At 44.8% G+C, this 15,940-nt stretch overlaps 1 protein-coding gene across 1 annotated transcript; it reads left to right on the top strand.

The window, feature by feature from the left end:
• The first annotated feature begins 5,558 nt into the window (after window positions 1–5,558).
• Window positions 5,559–6,423, top strand: LOC143890938 (uncharacterized). Its single transcript, XM_077395609.1, has 2 exons — window positions 5,559–6,179; window positions 6,418–6,423. Exons 1-2 carry the CDS (start codon window positions 5,559–5,561, stop codon window positions 6,421–6,423), a joined length of 627 nt encoding a protein of 208 aa, XP_077251724.1.
• Window positions 6,424–15,940: the final 9,517 nt, after the last annotated feature.

The following is a 15,940-nucleotide window of genomic DNA, read 5'->3' as shown; positions in this document are numbered from 1 at the left end:
ACCGGAACGCCGTCCCCGTCTTCGAAAGGCTCGGAAGCGCCCCCCTATAGACTCCCCTCTTCCACGTCCTGCTCGCCATCAGAGATCAGGGTCTCCTGACCCCCCCAAGAGAATGGCCACAGACCCAAAGAAGCGGTCCATCAAAAAGTTCTGCGAGTTTCACGGAGACCACGGCCATGAGACCGACCATTGTTTCCACCTCCGGCTCCAGTTAGAAAAACTGGCCGAAGAGGGGCATCTAAACCAGTATCTCCGGAACCCTGTTGAGAACTCGCACGAGGCCCCCCACCACGACGACGAGCCCGGAGATAGGCGCCCGACGCGTAGCAGGCGTCGGTCAGGAAACCGGCACCGGTCCCCGAGCAGGTGTCGCTCCCGGAGCAGACACCGATCGCGCAGCCGGCATGACTCGCGCCGCCACCAGCGCCCCAAGAAAGAAGAACCAACTGAACGCCCGCAGGCCCACGAACAACCACCTACCGTCATCGGAAAAATCAACATCATCCCGGGTGGGTCCGCGGCGGGAGGACCAAAGACAGCCGGCCGGCGAGCGTACGCAGAACGGGTGTTTTCCCTGGAGATGCCTTCCAAAAAGGCCTGGACAGATCCTCCACATAAAGATCAGGTCATCACTTTCTCCCCAGAAGACCTCGAAGGACTACAAGTCCCCCATGACGACGCACTGGTCGTCAGGCTAGTCGTCACCAACTTCGTCGTAGGGAAAATCCTGGTCGACACGGGGAGCTCGGTCAACGTGCTGCATCTCGAAACCTTTGAAGAGATGAAACTAGGCGAAGAAAGGCTAGGACCCGCGGAATACTCCATCTACGGGTTCTCCGGAGCATCGGTACAAGTCAAGGGCAAAATCGACCTACCCGTAACCTTCGGAACATACCCCCTCCAGAAAACCATCTTGACCACCTTCATGGCCGTGGACATACCGTTCACCTACAACGCCATCATAGGGCGTCCCGCCTTGAGAGACTTGGGAGCGGTAGTCTCCACTCCCCACCTCAAAATGAAGTTCCCCACTCAAACTGGGGTAGGGGAGGTCCTGGGGCAACAGATGATAGCACGCCAATGCTATGCGGCAAGCCTAAAAGGAAGCAATGTCCCGACCAAAAACTTCACGATTGGGGGCAAAGACCCCAGGGAGCGAGCCCGAACAATCAGAGGAGAGCCCGCCGAGGAGCTAGACTCCATCCCTATAGTCGAAGAGCATCGAGAAAAGCAAGTCCGGATCAGTTCCTTGCTAAGAGGCGCCTTACGAGACCAAATGATCAACTTCCTCAGAGCCAACAAAGACGTGTTCGCATGGTCCGCCCAAGACATGCCCGGGATACCTAGGGAACTGGCTGTTCACAAGCTAAACGTGAACCCGTCCATCAAACCCGTCCGGCAGAAAAAGAGGAACTTCGCGATAGAGCGCCAAACTCACAATAAAGCCGAAGTGGAAAAACTACTACAAGCCGGATTCATCAGAGAAATCCGGTACCCCGAGTGGCTGTCCAACGTGGTCATGGTCAAGAAGACCGGCGGGGGCTGGCGGGCCTGTATAGACTTTACAGACCTAAACCGAGCCTGCCCAAAGGATCCTTACCCTCTCCCACGCATAGACCAACTCATCGACGCCACATCCGGACATGAGCTCCTCACCTTCCTAGATGCCTTCTCCGGCTACAATCAGGTGAAAATGCACGAACCAGATATCCCAAAAACTGGTTTCATCACCGATCAGGGCGTCTACTGTTACACCGTCATGCCCTTCGGGTTGAAAAACACGGGGGCCACCTACCAGTGACTCGTGAACAAGTTGTTCCGAGAACAGATAGGGAGAAACGTGGAGGTGTATGTCGACGACATGATGGTGAAAAGCTTGGAAGCCTCCAAGCACATCTCCGACCTCCAAGAGACCTTTGACACCTTGTGGCGGGCCCGGATGAAGCTGAACCCCGCAAAGTGCGCTTTCGGGGTGTGGACCCCGATCCGAGATAGGCGGCGAGGGAACGGGTCCCTAACACCATCTGGATCATCCACGTGTGTGGAGAGCTCTACCAAGGAACTCTCAAAACGGATGCCACCCTCATAGCATAGCACGAGTGGCGATATAAAAAGAAAGAGATATGTCTCGATCCGGAGCCAAGGCTCGAAACCAAGACATACCTGAAATAAACTCAGAGTCGTCATCCATGGATGCGCCATGGAACCAAAACAAACGCTCTATTTGCAATGGATAACCAGAGATACAAAAGGTCCGTGCCTGATGACGAATGGAGAAGGTCCGAAGAGCGCTCCCAATTCGCCCGAGTGCGAACACTTGGTCTCTTATGCCATTTTTCATTAACTTCGAAGAAGTTTGGGTAAAAATCATGTGAAATGGGAACAAATATCCCCGAGTGAACGTCTACCAAATCATGCATGACTCGGGGATGAAATAATAAACACACATAAAGTAAGATAAAAGATGTGTCACCTAATGACAACTAGGTTATGAGTGACATGCCTAAAAGGTGTCTAAGTTCTGATGTGCAAACACATGCAAGCTATAGCTAAAGGTATAGGATCAGTACAAGAAAGTAAGAAAACACATCAAAACATACGATGACTACACAACAAATCCTAAGACTCTAAATTATTAGCCCGAGTCCTCGGATGGTCTGGTATTCATCCAAAGAAGCCTACGTATCCCCGCCTCCACGAGAATCAAGGCAACGTAGTTCTTCACGCCTATTCTAAGCTAGGATGCCTAAGACACCTAGCCCTCTATCCTAGACTCGATCTAAAAGACCGGATTAGTTATTAAAGTTTCTTGTACGATTATTTAAATTCCAGTGAATTGTGGATTTTAGGACACCCTATATGCCATAACTAAATGCAGATTAGCCCTAAGCTAATGCAGGTGGGATTTTGATTTGGGTGATGGTGGCTGGTGGTGGTGGTTGATGGTCGAGTAATGAGGGAAATGGAGAAGGGTCTGTTGAGATGGGTTTTGGGTTGTTGGGTTGACGGAGATGCAGAGGGAGTGGCGGCTGGTGGAGGCAAGGCCGAAAGTGGAGGTGGAGGTGGATATGTGGAAGAGGGTTTGGCGGTGGAAGGGTGGTGCGGCCGAAGATGGGAACGGTTGGATCTCCGGCGGACCAGCCGAAGAAGATGACCGGAGTTGGGTTTGGGTCTTGCTAGGTGTGGGTGAGATGGGTGATGGGGTTGGAAATGATGGTGGGGAGAGGATGGAAATGGTGATGAGGACGGCCGAATGGTGGTGGCGATGGGAAAGGAGGCGGAGCTCGAACTCTCCCTTTCTCTCTGCTTTCTCTCCCTCCTTTTTTCCCGAAAATGGGACTCTCCCCAAACCCTAATGCGTTTCACTCTTTTAAAGAAGGAAATGATGTATTTGCCCCTCCTTGCTTTACTGGACAACCCCCTTGGGTGCAACTATGGCTACTCTTTCACTACAAGGGGCTGGCTCTAGGCGAGGAGAGGGGTGAATAAGAAAATGATATATTCCTTCCCTTTTAAGGGAAATGATATATTCAGCCCCCCAAACTTCTCTTGGACAACCCTTTAATGAGCATTTTTTCGAAAATTTATAACTAACAGGGGGGATCCAAGTAGAAAACGGGGGCAAGAAAATTCTCTTCTCTCTCTTAATCTAAACCCTTTGATTTGATCTAATGGCATTAAAAGATTGCTTGCGAAGGAAGCAACATAGAATTACTAAGAATGCCCCCTTTTACGTGGGAAATGACGTAATTAACCCCTCTCCCCTTTGGACTTGCGCCACGACGCTGCCCTAGCTCGTTCGCTAGGTGAACGCTTGGATCTTGACGAAATTTGACAGGGAACTTGGCAGGACCTAAGCTAGCCTAGGGTGCAATTTGGGGTCCATACACAATGATTTGAAAAGGTTATGCACAAAACAAGGAGGTGCAGGGTACGGTCAAAATGGGGTGTCTACACGGGGTGACTTCCAGGAAGTTCTTGGGATTCATGGTCAGCCAGAGAGGCATCGAGGCGAACCCCGAGAAAATCTAGGCCATCCTGGACATGGAGCCCCCGGCCACAGCGGTAGAGGTGCAGCGACTCGCGGGACGAATCACCGCCCTCGGCCGTTTCATGCCCAAGTCGGCAGAGAAATGTCAGCCCTTCTTTAAACAGCTGAAAAACATACAGGAATTTGAATGGACTCCGGCCTGCCAAGAAGCCTTCGACGCCTTGAAACAGTACCTCCAAACACCGCCCGTACTGGCCAAGCCCGAGCCCGGGGAGGAACTATTTATGTACCTAGCCATCAGGCCTACGGCGGTAAGCGCGGTATTGGCCAAAAAGAGCGACAAAAAGGAGCACCCGGTGTACTATGTGAGTAAGACCCAGCACGGGGCGGAAACCTGATACTTGAACATAGAGAAATTCGTCCTCGCAGTCGTCAGCGCCGCCCGAAAACTCCGCCCCTACTTGCAGGCCCATCCCATAATACTGTTGACCGACCAGCCCCTCAGAAAGATTCTTAAAAAACCGGAGACCTCGGGCAGAATGGTAAGCTGGGCCGTCGAGTTGGGAGAGTTCGACATACAGGTCCGACCGAGACCGGCCATCAAGTCCCAGGCCCTCGCCGACTTCATAGTAGAATCCACAGCCCCTGCCACAGAACCAACAACAATAGGAGAGACCAGGGGCCCCACCGAGCAAACGACTCGCGAAGAAATGGAACAGAGCGATGGGACCCATTGGACCCTGCACGTTGACGGCTCAGCAGGTAAAACAGGGCGCGGGGCGGGAGTGGTCCTCCACGGCCCCGACGGGTTTACGGTAGAGTACGCCCTCCGGCTAGATTTCACAGCCTCCAACAACGAGGCTGAATACGAGACCTTATTGGCAGGGCTAAGCCTAGCCTCGGAGCTCGGCGCAGAAAAATTGAAAGTTTATAGCGATTCCCAGCTGGTCGTCAACCAAGTGAACGGGGCATACGAGGCCAAGGGCCCCAGAATGAAGAGATACCTCCAGAAGGTAAAAGAAAAACTGCAGAGAATGGGGGAAGTTGAGCTTCTCCAGGTACCACGAGACATGAACAATCTAGCGGATGCTCTGTCGAAAATGGCCTCGGAAGAAACCCATGACTTCGGTACCGTTCTCACAGAGATACTGTCCCACCCCAGCATCGATGAGATACAAGTCTTGGAAATTCCTCCAGGACCAAACTGGATGGACCCCATCATGCAATACCTGAGAGATGGGATACTACCCGAAGACATGCTGGAGGCCCGACGCCTAATCGCAAAAGCCGCCCACTACGTGGTCCATGGGCCCAGACTGTACAAACGGTCATACACATGGCCGTACCTTTGATGCCTAGTACTCTCCGAATCAGAGTATGTACTGCGGGAAGTACACGAAGGGATCTGCGGAGACCACGGAGGCAGCAGGATCTTAGCTCAGAAAATTGTAAGGCACGGCTACTTCTGGCCCACGATCCTCAGGGACGCCAAGGAGTTTGTCAAAAAATGCAACCCGTGCCAAAGGTTCACCACCACCCCCGTCAACCGGCCACCCCATACACAGCGATGGCAGGGCCCCTGCCTTTCTCCATGTGGGGGATGGACCTTGTCGGGCCGTTCCCAAAAGCTCCGGGGGGACACACGATGCCATACGTCGCCATCGACTACTTCACCAAGTGGGTCGAAGTTAAAGCCGTGGCGAAGCCCAACTCAAAAGCAACGGAGAAGTTTTTCTATCATGATGTGGTCTGCTGCTTCGGCATTCCAAGAATACTCGTAACAGACAACGGACCCCAGTTCGCAAGTGCAGAGTTCGGCAGATTCTGTGATAGCCTCAAGAAGCGATTGGGAGAAGCTGGGAAGAACTGGGTGGAAGCGCTCCCTATTGTCCTCTGGACCTACCGAACGACGCCACAGACAGCGACCGGGGAGTCCCCTTTTAGTTTGACTTTTGGGGCCGAGGCAGTCATTCCATTGGAAATCGGCCTCTCCAACTTCCGCACGGAGAACTACGACGAACGGGAAAATTCGGAGCTCCTCCGGAACACTCTCGATCTCGTGCTCGAGAAAAGAGAACAAGCCCTCCTCCGGGCCGCCTCCTACCAGCAGAGGGTGGCGCGATACTACAACGCCCGAGTAAAAAAGCGCACAGTAAAGCCCGGAGACTTAGTACTACGATGGGCGGAGGTATCCGACCCCCGAAACACTGGGAAACTCGCACCAAAATGGGAGGGGCCCTACAGGGTCGTTCGAGCACTCCGCCCCGGGGCCTACCAGCTAGAGCACCTCGACGGGACCCCAGTCCCGCGAAGTTGGAGCATGGATAATCTCCGAGAATTTTTCCAGTAGAAAGGTAGGATAATGCCCGTATTTTTCTTTTAAAAAGTGACGAGTGTTTTGTTTGTTTTCTTTTTGTCATTTCCAGAAATAGAGACATGTTCTCCCTTTGCAAATTAATGGAATAGCATTTCTACCAGAGCCCCACGTGTATCTCCATTTTCCGGTCCACGATGAACGAAGGGCCGGAAAAAAGACAGGGAGTGAGACAGAGGTAGCATCGAGGCTGATCCCCCCGAGAATACCCTAAAATGCTCCCCATGAAAAAAAAAGACCTCCCCTTAAAGGGCAGGCGGGACCCATTAACCCCGAGCTGATCACTCGAGGGGGAAATAGTCCTTTCACAAAAAAGACGCCCCACTGGGGTGCACTAGGGTGCACTAGATGCGTCCTCACCAAACAAACTGCAATTCAAATACCAAAGGGCTCAAACAGCCCTCGGCACATTGTATACAAAGACAAAAAGAAGGAGAGGAAAAAAGTTCATAATGTTATTACAGACCCAACATGGAACCATGAAAAGAAGCAAAAATGGAGTCCAAAAGGGTGCCCGAGCCTCACCGAGCTCCTGTAGAAGTCTCAGTGACTACAGGAGCTTCCGAGGCAACCACCGGATCCTCGGCCAGTCTCGCGGTATCCACCAGCACCGCCAAAGGATCCTCCGGAGTGACCTCCTCAGCCTCGTGCACCAGCTTCTCAAGAGGAAAAGAGGGGTCGACCTCGCGAACACGCTGCCGGCACTCAGCAAAAGCGTCTATCTCAATATCCACACTGAACGCGGCGGCGGCTTTGAAAAACTCCTCGGAGTCACGCCACTCCTCCTGGCTGAAAAGACGTTACTACCCCTACCACGAGATGGCTTCCCCAGCAAGCATCCCCATGTCCTTCCCGCCCAATGAAAGGGAAGAGCCCAAAGGTGGGACCCGCCGCGAGGGCCCGGCACGCATATCCACCAGATGGAAAAACCTAAATGTAGGGGAAAAGGCTCGTGACCCACCACGAGGGCCCGACACGCATATCCACCAGATGGAAAAACCTAAATGCATTGGAAAAGGCTCGGGACCAGTCACAAGGGCCCGGCTTACAATTCCACCCGATGGAAAACCCAAATGGCTCAGCCACGGCGCAGATAAAAAGAAAACATGAAATACAAGTAAAAAATGCAAAAAGAAGCCATTCATAACCATTCTTCCTCTGGCCCACAGGCCTACAAAAAGGGGAAGGAAAGTGAAGACAAAGAAGATAGGGCGCGCAGGCCCGGGTCCCGAAGGCCCCAAAAACAAAAAAAAGGAAAAAGGGGAAGGAACCCCTCCAAAAGTCCCCCACATTCCGTCCCCTCCAACCTAAAGCGACTGGCCACTGAAGGAGTCCTCCGCATCAGAAAGCTCCCTATAGTACGCTCCCCCTCCGAAGAGCTCCCCCAGTCCGGATCCGCCGTGCCCGCCGCCCTCTGGTCATTTAATCGCCTCACCATGTTCCTCAGCAAATCGTTCTCCGCACACAAGCCCGCGATCTCTCGATCCATGTCGATCATCCGGCTAAAGACCTCCATTTCCCTACGATAAACATAGGAAAAGAACGAGCGGTTGCGGTGAACGAAAGCTTCATGGGACTCCCTCTCATAGGGGGGAGGAGGATGAGAGCGTGGGGGAAACCTTTGAGGCAGGCTCCTCTCAGGAATCGGTTGTCGAGGCCCCAACCCATCAGGGTTTGCCTCAGGGCTGCTAGGAGGACCCCCCTCGGCGGCAGCACTCCCTTCATCACTAATCAAGAGACCCTCAAAGGACAGCGACATCCCCGACGAGCCCAAAGAAAGGCAGAAAAGAAGCAAAGAAGGAGAAAGGAGCAAAAAGCGATCTGCGTAAAAAGCGAAAAAGAATCATCATTTATAAAACCAAGTGGGAAGCCCGTGGGAAAGAAAACGAGGTGACTCGCCCAACACGTATCCGCTTCCTACTCGATAGCCGATCAGCACGGTGCGATGGTACTACGGCCCCTCGGGAAGGAACCGCAAGACGAAACAGCACGCCTTCTCGCATTCCTAGACTCTCATAAATGCCTTCGTCACGATATTCTTTGACCAAACAAGCGAACCTATTACCTCGATCCATTCAACGGACCAAAGGTATGATGGGTCACGATGGGACTTAAAAAACGGCGCTGCACTCACACCTCACCACGTGTCGTCCCTACACCCGCAAAACCTAACCGTCACAAGGAAAGGTATTGGGAAGCGGCAAGACCGCACGATTACGACACGTGTCACCCGCCGTCCGATCCTCATCATCACTAATCACCCGAGACAACTCCCCACCTGATGAACAGGAAGGGTCCGGAGGCAGGAAGTTAAGCAAAAAGGTCCGACTTCAATTCCGCTAAAAGAGGAACGCGCGCCCGAGCCCAGAGCCCCGGCGAGAGCGCTCGGCGCACCAGCACAATGGGCAAAAAAGCAAAACGTGCCAGATAAAGGCTCAGAACCCCGCACGGGTTCGAACAAAAAACGACAACACCACAATTACTCGCAACAAAGGCAGTTCACGCCGAACACAGTGGAAAAGCAACCAAACAGATAGGAGAAGCAACATAAGAAACGCATCACAAATTCATAAAGAAGCCACCCATTCATAGTCACATCCTTCTGGCCCACGGGCCTACAAAAGAGGGAAGAACCAAAACAGGGCACGCAGGCCCGGTGCAAAAAAGGGGAGAAACAGAGGAAGCCTGGTCCCGCGGCAGTTAATCGCCCGAACGACTGGAAGAGGACTCCTCCTCTGAAGAATCCCCCTCCTCCTCCCAGGAGCTCTCCAGCAAGGGGTCCGCCTCATACTCTAGCAGCTGTTCGTTAAGGGCATGGACCCTCCTTTGCAGATCCGCGTTTCTCCGCTTCAGGTCCTCGATCTCCTCATCCATTTATAAAACCCTGTCACATAACTCCATCCCCTGCCGATAAACCTTGGAGAAAAAAGACCGCTCCCTGGCAATACGGAAGCGAGACGACTTATCCTTCCTAGGCAAAGAAGAGAGACGAAGGGGGGGGGGGGGGGAAACCCGTAGGAGGGCCCAAGTCCGTCCTAGCCCTTTTCCAGATCTCTCTTCTTTTCTTCCTCTTTTTTCATCAAGATGCGACATTTTTTGCCTTGTTCTGCATTTTGTAGTCAGGGCACAATCTTTCTGCAATTCTTCCAATGTTTTGTTTCTTTTTCAGTTGGTTTTAGGAGGGGTGGAGTTCTTTTTTTACTTAGTTGGTTTGATTGATTTCTAATTCCTAGCTAATATTTATTTGATTGTCCATGTTTTTGTTGTTTCAAACTTTCGCTTATGGTTCATTCAAGAATACAGGCATTTCATCCTCTCTGTCTCTCTGCAACTAGTTGTAAATTTGATTTGTTTCAGCAGTCAATATACTTAATTCAATCATCCAAGGAGACTGACATTCCATCATCTCTCTGTCTATGCAACTAGCAGCAGATTTGATTTATTCCAAATGGGCCCTTAATAATATTCCATTGAAAAAAAATTTCATGGCAGCCAAATATGGCCTAATATATATATATATATATATATATATATATATATATATATATATATATATTAAGTGAATTGGTATCGACCAGCTAAGTCACAAAAATTGTCTCAGATTTTGAAATCTTCATAAAATATCGCTATATATATTTTTATCATGAAGCAATTTGAATTACAATTTGTGACAGTTTACTTTTTACTTTATATAAACTGATTAATTATTGTATAAAAACCATTGTTTGCCCCCTCTAGAGCAAATTCCTAGCCCCATCCTTGCATCCAGATATTCCTATTTGTCACCGCTAAAGCTAGATCATCCTTAAATTCAATCCGAGAAGAAAATCAAAACAGTTACTTGTTACTCTAAGTGGCCGAATTCTGTCTCACGGTGGAATCATTCCATTTCTGTTGGTATGAAAACTTGAGGGCAATTGGAGGTTTCATTAATATTCAGTTTGCAGCTTTTACATTGCAATTGCCCTACTGATTGATACGGTCTAAGAGTGGTTTTACAGAACGTGGTCAACATGCTTTAATCCGCCGCAACAGTAGCCTCTGATCTGTTTCATTTTCATATGGGATACAAAGAAGTATCCATAAATTAGGAAATAGCCAGAGATTTTGATTTTACTGGACCTATTTGAAAAGTGTCATTATTGTGTATTTATATTTGTCTTTATAATCGAAAAATCTAGATCTCTCTTTTCTTCTTCCTCTTTTTTCATCAAGATGCGACATTTTTTGCCTTGTTCTGCATTTTGTAGTCTGGGCACAATCTTTTTTATTCAATCTTTCTGCAATTCTTCCAATGCTTTGTTTCTTTTTCAGTTGGTTTTAGGAGGGGTGGAGTTCTTTTTTTACTTAGTTGGTTTGATTGATTTCTAATTCCTAATATTTATTTGATTGTCCATGTTTTTGCTGTTTCAAACTTTTGCTTATGGTTCATTCAAGATTACAGGCATTTCATCCTCTCTGTCTCTCTGCAACTAGTTGTAAATTTGATTTGTTTCAGCAGTCAATATACTTAATTCTATCATCCAAGGAGACTGACATTCCATCATCTCTCTGTCTATGCAACTAGCAGCAGATTTGATTTATTCCAAATGCGCCCTTAATAATATTCCATTGAAAAAAAAATTTGATGGCAGCCAAATACGGCCTAATATATATATATATATATATATATATATATATATATATATATATATATATATATATATTAAGTGAATTGGTATCGACCAGCTAAGTCACAAAAATTGTCTCAGATTTTGAAATCTTCATAAAATATCGCTATATATATTTTTATCATGAAGCAATTTGAATTACAATTTGTGACAGTTTACTTTTTACTTTATAAAAATTGATTATTTATTGTATAACAAGCATTGTTTGCCCCCTCTAGAGCAAATTCCTGCATCCAGATATTCCAATTTGTCATCGCAAAAGCTAGATCATTCTTAAATCGAATCCTAGAAGAAAATGAAAACAGTTACTTGTTACTCTAAGTGGCCGCATTCTGTCTCACGGTGGAACCTTTCCATTTCTGTTGGGATGAAAACTTGAGGGCAATTGGAGGTTTCATTAATCTTCAGTTTGCAGCCTTTACATTGCAATTGCCCTACTGATTGATACGGTCTAAGAGTGGTTTTACAGAACGTGGTCAACATGCTTTAATTTGCCGCAGCAGTAGCCTCTGATCTGTTTCATTTTCATATGTGATACAAAGAAGTATCCATAAATAAGGAAATAGCCAGAGATTTTGACTTTACTGGACCTATTTGAAAAGTGTCATTATTGTGTATTTATGCTTGTCTTTATAATCGAAAAATCTAGATCTCTCTACTTTTCTTCCTCTTTTTTCAACAAGACGTGATATTTTTTGCCTTGTTCTGCATTCTGTAGTCTGGGGACAATCTTTTTAATTCAATCTTTCTGCAGTTCTTCCAATGCTCTTTTTCTTTTTCAGTTGGTTTTAGGAGGGGTGGAGTTCTATTTTTTAGTTAGTTGGTTTGATTGATTTCTAATTCCTAATATTTATTTGATTGTCCATCCTTTTGCTGTTTCAAACTTTTGCTTATGGTTCATTCAAGAATACAGCCATTTCATCCTCTTTGTCTCTCTGCAACTAGTTGTAAATTTGATTTGTTTCAGCAGTCAATATACTTAATTCTATCATCCAAGGAGACTGACATTCCATCATCTCTCTGTCTATGCAACTAGCAGCAGATTTGATTTATTCCAATTGCTCCCTTAATAATATTCCATTGAAAAAAAAATTCATGGCAACCAAATATGATTTCAGTCCTACTTATCGCCTTTGATGATTTCAGTCCTACTTATCGCCTTTGATGATCTTTTATGATTTCAGGCCTAATATATATATATATATATATATATATATATATATATATATATATATATATATATATAAAGTTAATTGGTATTGACCAGCTAAGTCACAAAAAATGTCTCAGATTTTGAAATCTTAATAAAATATCGCATATATATTTTTATCATGAAGCAATTTGAATTACAATTTGTGACAGTTTACTTTTTACTTTATAAAAATTGACTAATTGTTGTATAACAACCATTATTTGCCCCCTCTAGAGCAAATTCCTGGCCCCATCCCTGCATCCAGATATTCCTATTTGTCACCGCTAAAGCTAGATCATTCTTAAATTCAATCCGAGAAGAAAATGAAAACAGTTACTTGTTACTCTAAGTGGCCGAATTCTGTCTCACAGTGGAACCTTTCCATTTCTGTTGGTATGAAAACTTGAGGGCAATTGGAGGTTTCGTTAATAATCAGTTTCCAGCCTTTACATTGCAATTGCCCTACTGATTGATACGGTCTAAGAGTGGATTTACATAACGTGGTCAACATGCTTTAATCTGCCGCAGCAGTAGCCTCTGATCTGTTTCATTTTCATATGTGATACAAAGAAGTACCCATAAATTACGAAATAGCCAGAGATTTTAATTTTGCTGGACCTATTTGAAAAGTGTCATTATTGTGTATTTATATTTGTCTTTATAATCGAAAAATCTAGATCTCCCTTCTCTTCTTCCTCTTTTTTCACCAAGATGCGACATTTTTTGCCTTGTTCTGTATTTTGTAGTCTGGGCACAATCTTTTTTATTCAATCTTTCTGCAATTCTTCCAATGCTTTGTTTGTTTTTCAGTTGGTTTTAGGAGGCGTGGAGTTCTTTTTTTACTTAGTTGGTTTGATTGATTTCTAATTCCTAATATTTATTTGATTGTCCATGTTTTTGCTGTTTCAAACTTTTGCTTATGGTTCATTCTAGAATACAGGCATTTCATCCTCTCTGTCTCTTTGCAACTAGTTGTAAATTTGATTTGTTTCAGCAGTCAATATACTTAATTCTATCATCCAAGGAGACTAACATTCCATCATCTCTATGTCTATGCCACTAGCAGCAGATTTGATTTATCCCATATGCGCCCTTAATAATATTCCATTGAAAAAATATTTCATGGCAGCCAGATATGGATATATATGTACATATATAAATATTAAGTGATTGGTATCGACCAGCTAAGTCACAAAAATTGTCTCAGATTTTGAAATCTTCATAAAATATCGCTATATATATTTTTATCATGAAGCAATTTGAATTACAATTTGTGACAGTTTACTTTTTACTTTATAAAAATTGATTAATTATTTTATAACAACCATTGTTTGCTCCTTCTAGAGCAAATTCCTGGCCCCATCCCTGCATCCAGATATTCCTATTTGTCACCGCTAAAGCTAGATCATTCTTAAATCCAATCCGAGAAGAAAATGAAAACATTTACTTGTTACACTAAGTGGCCGAATTCTGTCTCACGGTGGAACCTTTCCATTTCCGTTGGGATGAAAACTTGAGGGCAATTGGAAGTTTCATTAATATTCAGTTTGCAGCCTTTACATTGCAATTGCCCTACTGATTGATACGGTCTAACAGTGGTTTTACAGAACGTGGTCAACATGCTTTAATCTGCCGCAGTAGTAGCCTCTGATCAGTTTCATTTTCATATGTGATACGAAGAAGTATCCATAAATTAGGAAATAGCCAGAGATTTTGATTTTACTGGACCTATTTGAAAAGTGTCATTATTGTGTATTTATACTTGTCTTTATAATCGAAAAATCTAGATCGCCCTTCTTTTCTTCGTCTTTTTTCATCAAGATGCTACATTTTTTGCCTTATTCTGCATTATGTAGTCTGGGCACAATCTTTTTTATTCAATCTTTCTGCAATTCTTCCAATGCTTTCTTTCTTTTTCTGTTGGTTTTTGGAGGGGTGGAGTTCTTTTTTTACTTAGTTGGTTTGATTGATTTCTAATTCCTAATATTTATTTGATTGTCCATGTTTTTACTGTTTCAAACTTTTGCTCATGGTTCATTCAAGAATACAGGCATCTCATCCTCTCTGTGTCTCTGCAACTAGTTGTAAATTTGATTTGTTTCAGCAGTCAATATACTTAATTCTATCATCCAAGGAGACTGACATTCCATCATCTCTCTGTCTATGCAACTAGCTGCAGATTTGATTTATTCCAAATGCGCCCTTAATAATATTCCATTGAAAAAAAAAATTTCATGGCAGCCAAATAGGGCCTAATATATATATATATATATATATATATATATATATATATATATATATATATGAGAAAACGGTTCCTACACATATGTGTAGAGAGTTCTCTACACACTAGCTTAAAATACAGTGGGGGCCCACATAGTTTGGGCGATCCAAGCCATCCATTTTAAAGGCCCTCACATAGATAGGGTGTCTACAAAAAATCAGATCCTAGGATCATCCCAACCCTACGATTTGTGAAGGTAAAATGGATGTCTTTAAACCTTCACAAATTAGTCCATTTTTTGCCTCCACAGTTTGAATGGTTAGGATGATCCTATGGATCTGATTTTTTGTGGACACCCTATCTATGTGAGGGCCTTAAAAATGAATGGATTGGATCACCCAAATAATGTGGCCCCCACTGTATTTTAAGCTAGTGTTTAGATAACTTATCTACACATATGTGTAGGAACCGTTTTCTCTCTCTCTCTCTCTCTCTCTCTCTATATATATATATATATATATATATATATATATATATATATATATATATATTAAGTGAATTGGTATCGACCAGCTAAGTCACAAAAATTGTGTCAGATTTTGAAATCTTCATAAAATATCGCTATATATATATTTTTATCATGAAGCAATTTGAATTACAATTTGTGACAGTTTACGTTTTACTTTATAAAAATTGATTAATTATTGTATAACGACCATTGTTTGCCCCCTCTAGGCCAAATTCCTGGCCCCATCCCTGCATCCAGATATTCCTATTTGTCACCGCTAAAGCTAGATCATTCTTAAATCCAATCCGAGAAGAAAATGAAAACAGTTACTTGTTACTCTAAGTGGCCGAATTCTGTCTCACGGTGGAAACTTTCCATTTCTGTTGGGATGAAAACTTGAGGGCAATTGGAGGTTTCATTAATATTCAGTTTGCAGCCTTTACATTGCAATTGCCCTACTGATTGATACGGTCTAAGAGTGGTTTTACAGAACGTGGTCAACATGCTTTAATCCGCCGCAGCAGTAGCCTCTGATCTGTTTCATTTTCATATGTGATACAAAGAAGTATCCATAAATTAGGAAATAGCCAGAAATTTTGATTTACTGGACCTATTTGAAAAGTGTCATTATTGTGTATTTATACTTGTCTGTATAATCGAAAAATCTAGATCTCTCTTCTTTTCTTCCTCTTTTTTCACCAAGTTGGGATATTTTTTGCCTTGTTCTGCATTCTGTAGTCTGGGACAATCTTTTTTATTCAATCTTTCTGCAATTCTTCCAATGCTTTTTTTCTTGTTCAGTTGGTTTTAGGAGGGGTGGAGTTCTTTTTTTTAGTTAGTTGGTTTCATTGATTTCTAATTCCTAATATTTATTTGATTGTCCATCTTTTTGCTGTTTCAAAATTTTGCTTATGGTTCATTCAAGAATACAGGCATTTCATCCTCTCTGTCTCTCTGCAACTAGTTGTAAATTTGATTTGT

The sequence above is a fragment of the Tasmannia lanceolata genome, unplaced genomic scaffold (assembly GCF_043159265.1).
Source record: "Tasmannia lanceolata isolate RefF3 unplaced genomic scaffold, GAP_Taslan_0.1 ptg000013l, whole genome shotgun sequence".
Classification (NCBI taxonomy): Eukaryota; Viridiplantae; Streptophyta; class Magnoliopsida; order Canellales; family Winteraceae; genus Tasmannia; species Tasmannia lanceolata.
This window is presented reverse-complemented; position numbering and strand designations above follow the sequence as displayed.

Coding starts and splice junctions, on each gene's coding strand:
- LOC143890938 (XM_077395609.1), top strand. CDS start 5,559: ATGGCAGGGCCCCTGCCTTTCTCCATGTGGGGGATGGACCTTGTCGGG.